We start from the raw sequence: 3,229 nt of genomic DNA, 5'->3' as shown, positions 1-3,229 counted from the left end.
CTCGCGCCCTTCGGCGTGACCGTGACTTGGGACAGTGGGGGCAGAGGAGGCCACGGGTGCAGCTCCAGGCTCCGGCGTGAAGACCCCGTCCCTCCATCCCTCCCGTCCCTTCTCCGACCACAGCCGGGGGCCTCGCCCGCGGTGACGTGGCCCCAACAGGCCTTCCTCGAGGACCCCAGAACCACAGCAGAGAGAAAGCGTCCGTCAGACACGGGACAAAACTATCAAAGGAAGATGTTTTATTTTCAAGTTTCTATGGAGATGTTACAAACGATGCAGACTTAAAGGAAAAAAAAACATTTAAAAATTTTAAACTACCATTTTAAAATAAAAATATGATTAGGTAAAATAATAAATAATGACATCCCGTGACACTTTTTGAGATGAAGGTGTGTCGCGTGCCTCGGCTGCAGGGACCCTCGCCCCAGCCCCGGCCCGGCCGCCAGGCTGCACGCCCACCCGGCATTCTAATGATGTAGGAATGAAAGGGACACACCGTCCAAATCTTGACTTTATTTTTTAATATAAAAAATGCCATTTTGGAAACCCACCCTACCTTTTCCCCTAACATAATGCTTTACCTCTTAAAAATAAAAAATAAAGTACTAATTCTATATACATCACGTGTACCATACAAAAATGTATCCAAAGTTTCTATTGCTACCAAAGTGTTCTAAATTAAAACAAGTTACAGAAAGCCCCTCATTGTAAACAAAAGATTACAAGTTACAAAATCAAAGAACACAGCCAGAGTCATTTGTACAACAACCAACACATCCTGCTCCCAAAGCAAGTTGAATTTTTATGTGCCTGTATAAAAATGCATATCAATATACTTCTGCCAACCTCTCTCATTATAAAGCAAATGATACACTTTCTACAATAAATAATCCGCTGGGAGGCACACCCGTGGGAGGCTGGAGCGGACAGGCGGAGGCTGGCGAGGCCCGGAGGCGGCGCCCGCCCAGCCCCCACGGGGGCGGCGGAGTGTTTTTGGTGATTTGTAGGTGATGCACGCGGCATAAATTTATTCTCCACCTCTTTGCACAAAGTACCGTTCAAAATAGTCATCTTCTTTCTTAAAATACACATTTGTCATTGTAAATTTACATCCCATCTATTAAATAAGTGGTACTCTGTGTAAAGAGCATGATTTACAAAATTATTAAACATTCAAAAGTCTTTAAAAAAAAAAACAAACAAAAAACAGCTACAGATCAAAGGAAGCGACGCCGGCAGCGCCCTCTGGAGTGACCGTGAGGGGCACAGAGCTGCACTCGGGGGACGCGCCCACGCCATTCACAGAGCGCCCAGGCAGGGATGATTTCGTAGAAAACTGGGAAATAAAACCTCCCCCTCCCTGGGAGAAAGAATTAAACTACACCTAAAAATCAGAATAAGTTAAGTGGTGAATATACAGTATGTACAGCGTATCGACACTATGGACAAGGCCACAGCCGCGTCAGTCTATGTCGCTGAGGTCACTGGCCGGCTCCCCGTGCACGCGGCTCAGGTGGTTCATGGCGCGGTCGAAGGCGACCCTCACCGCCTTCCGGATGCTGGAGTTCCTCCCCTCCATCATCTTCAACTTGTCTATCGTCTCGTCAATGCCAAGGGGAACCATCTTGGACTTCGGGAGCCACTGCCTTTGAAGGAAGAGAATGCACCGTGAGGCCGCGCCAGTGTCAGCCTGCCCCTCGGCCACCGCACACACACCCAGCCTCCACGCCGTCGGGCACTTCAGGCCAAGTGGCATCTCGGAAAGCGCCCGAGCGCGCAATCGGTGGTCACCTCCTCTACTCAGCGTCACTTCCCGGGGGGCCGCTGCAGCCCTCGGCCGTCCACGCCATACCTGAGTGGCCACCAAGGGGCACGCACACGCACGACACGTGCACTCACACGGCAAGGAGTGGAGGGCGGGGCCACGGGTCCGGAAGACCCACTGAGCCACAGGGAACGCAGCAGGGGGCTTGCCCGGGTCAGGGGGCAGCAAGACACACAAGCCCAATGGAGCCGCACGGGACACTGCGGCCGGCTCCCCACCGAGCAGCCTCGGGCACAGAAAGGGCCACGGTGCAGAGGACAGACGAGCCTGGCGCCAGAAGGGCGGGGGGGCAGTTCCCGCGAGCACTCAGGTCAGGGTCTGGACGGCGGCCCGTCGGGGGCCAAGGCAGGGGCATCCGCTGGCAGAGCACAGGGGTCTGGGAGCCCGTCGGGACCACATAGACCCACCCAGGGCCCGGCGGGCACTCACCAGCTTCTCTTGTTGTCGAAGAACAGGACGAGGAAGAGCTTTTCGTCCGCCTTGGTCTGCATGTGCTCGCCGACCTTCAGCACGTCCAGCGGCGGCGCCGGGATGGTGACCCCGTTGTGGTGGCCAGGCACACGCGGCATCTTGGGGTCGATGATCTGCCGAGGGAGGACACGGGGTCGCGGCGGAGCCCTCGCACCCCGTGCCCCGGAGCAGGCCAGGGCCCGACGAGAGGGGGGTCTCAAGGAACTCCGCCCACACCCCGACACCCCCGTGTGCGTCTCCCGGCAAGTGGTCACAGGACGCCTGTCCCCAGGGCCCGGGGACACGGCCACGTGGCTCACCAGGGCCGGGTACGAGGGGTAGCCGCTGCACTTGGCCCACACGACCTTCAGGGGCTCAAGGACGGAGGCCGCAGCGTCAGTTGAAATCCACATGCTGTTCTGACCAACTTCTGAGGAGAAGAGGGAGAGAAAGGAGTCAGAAGGGCAGGGCCCCCAGGACCCAACACGCTGCACAGCTGAGGCCGCCCCAGGGTGGCAAGACGGGCCTTGGGGGTGCGACCGGCCCGGCCTGAGGGCGCGAGAGCCCGGGGGAGGCAGAAGGCCGGCCCAGCGCCCACAGTGGTGCTTAGGGACTCCGCACCCGCCCTCAAGCCGCGACACCAAGTCGCCCTGCACCCCACCCCTCCCCCAGCTCTAAGGCCTCCGGCCCCCAGGTCCCCAGCATCTCCCACTCCGCGCACAGGCGGTGGCGGGCGTGGACGCACCGGCCGCGATCCGGGCTGCCTTGGCGTAGTTCCCGTTCTCGATGCAGGAGATCAGCGCGCTGCGGTCCTCCAGCGTGTGCCTGCGGACCAGGGCGGGCTTGCCCCGGCCGCACGGGGGCGCGCTAAAGCTTCAGGAGGGAAAGAGGGGCCCATCAGAGCCCGGCCGCGGGCCCTGCACGAGGGGAGGCGGGGAGGGGTCAGGAGGGAAG

General features: G+C 58.4%; 1 protein-coding gene across 1 annotated transcript in view; it reads right to left on the bottom strand.

Moving 5' to 3' along the window:
* Positions 1-224: 224 nt before the first annotated feature.
* BRD1 (bromodomain containing 1) overlaps positions 225-3,229 on the bottom strand; it is a 52,794-nt gene continuing 49,789 nt past the window's right edge. Inside the window, exons 14-17 of the mRNA XM_024737395.1 lie at positions 3,021-3,148; positions 2,596-2,705; positions 2,255-2,409; positions 225-1,646 (exon numbers count right to left, since the gene is read on the bottom strand). Of these exons, the coding sequence (XP_024593163.1) occupies positions 1,463-1,646; positions 2,255-2,409; positions 2,596-2,705; positions 3,021-3,148 (577 nt within the window). The 3' untranslated portion in view covers positions 225-1,462. The remainder of the gene's footprint in view (positions 1,647-2,254; positions 2,410-2,595; positions 2,706-3,020; positions 3,149-3,229) is intronic.

Source organism: Neophocaena asiaeorientalis, unplaced genomic scaffold (genome assembly GCF_003031525.2).
Source record: "Neophocaena asiaeorientalis asiaeorientalis breed wild unplaced genomic scaffold, Neophocaena_asiaeorientalis_V1.1 scaffold242, whole genome shotgun sequence".
Classification (NCBI taxonomy): Eukaryota; Metazoa; Chordata; class Mammalia; order Artiodactyla; family Phocoenidae; genus Neophocaena; species Neophocaena asiaeorientalis.
The sequence above is the reverse complement of the archived record's forward strand: the minus strand, read 5'-3'. Positions and strand labels throughout refer to the sequence as shown.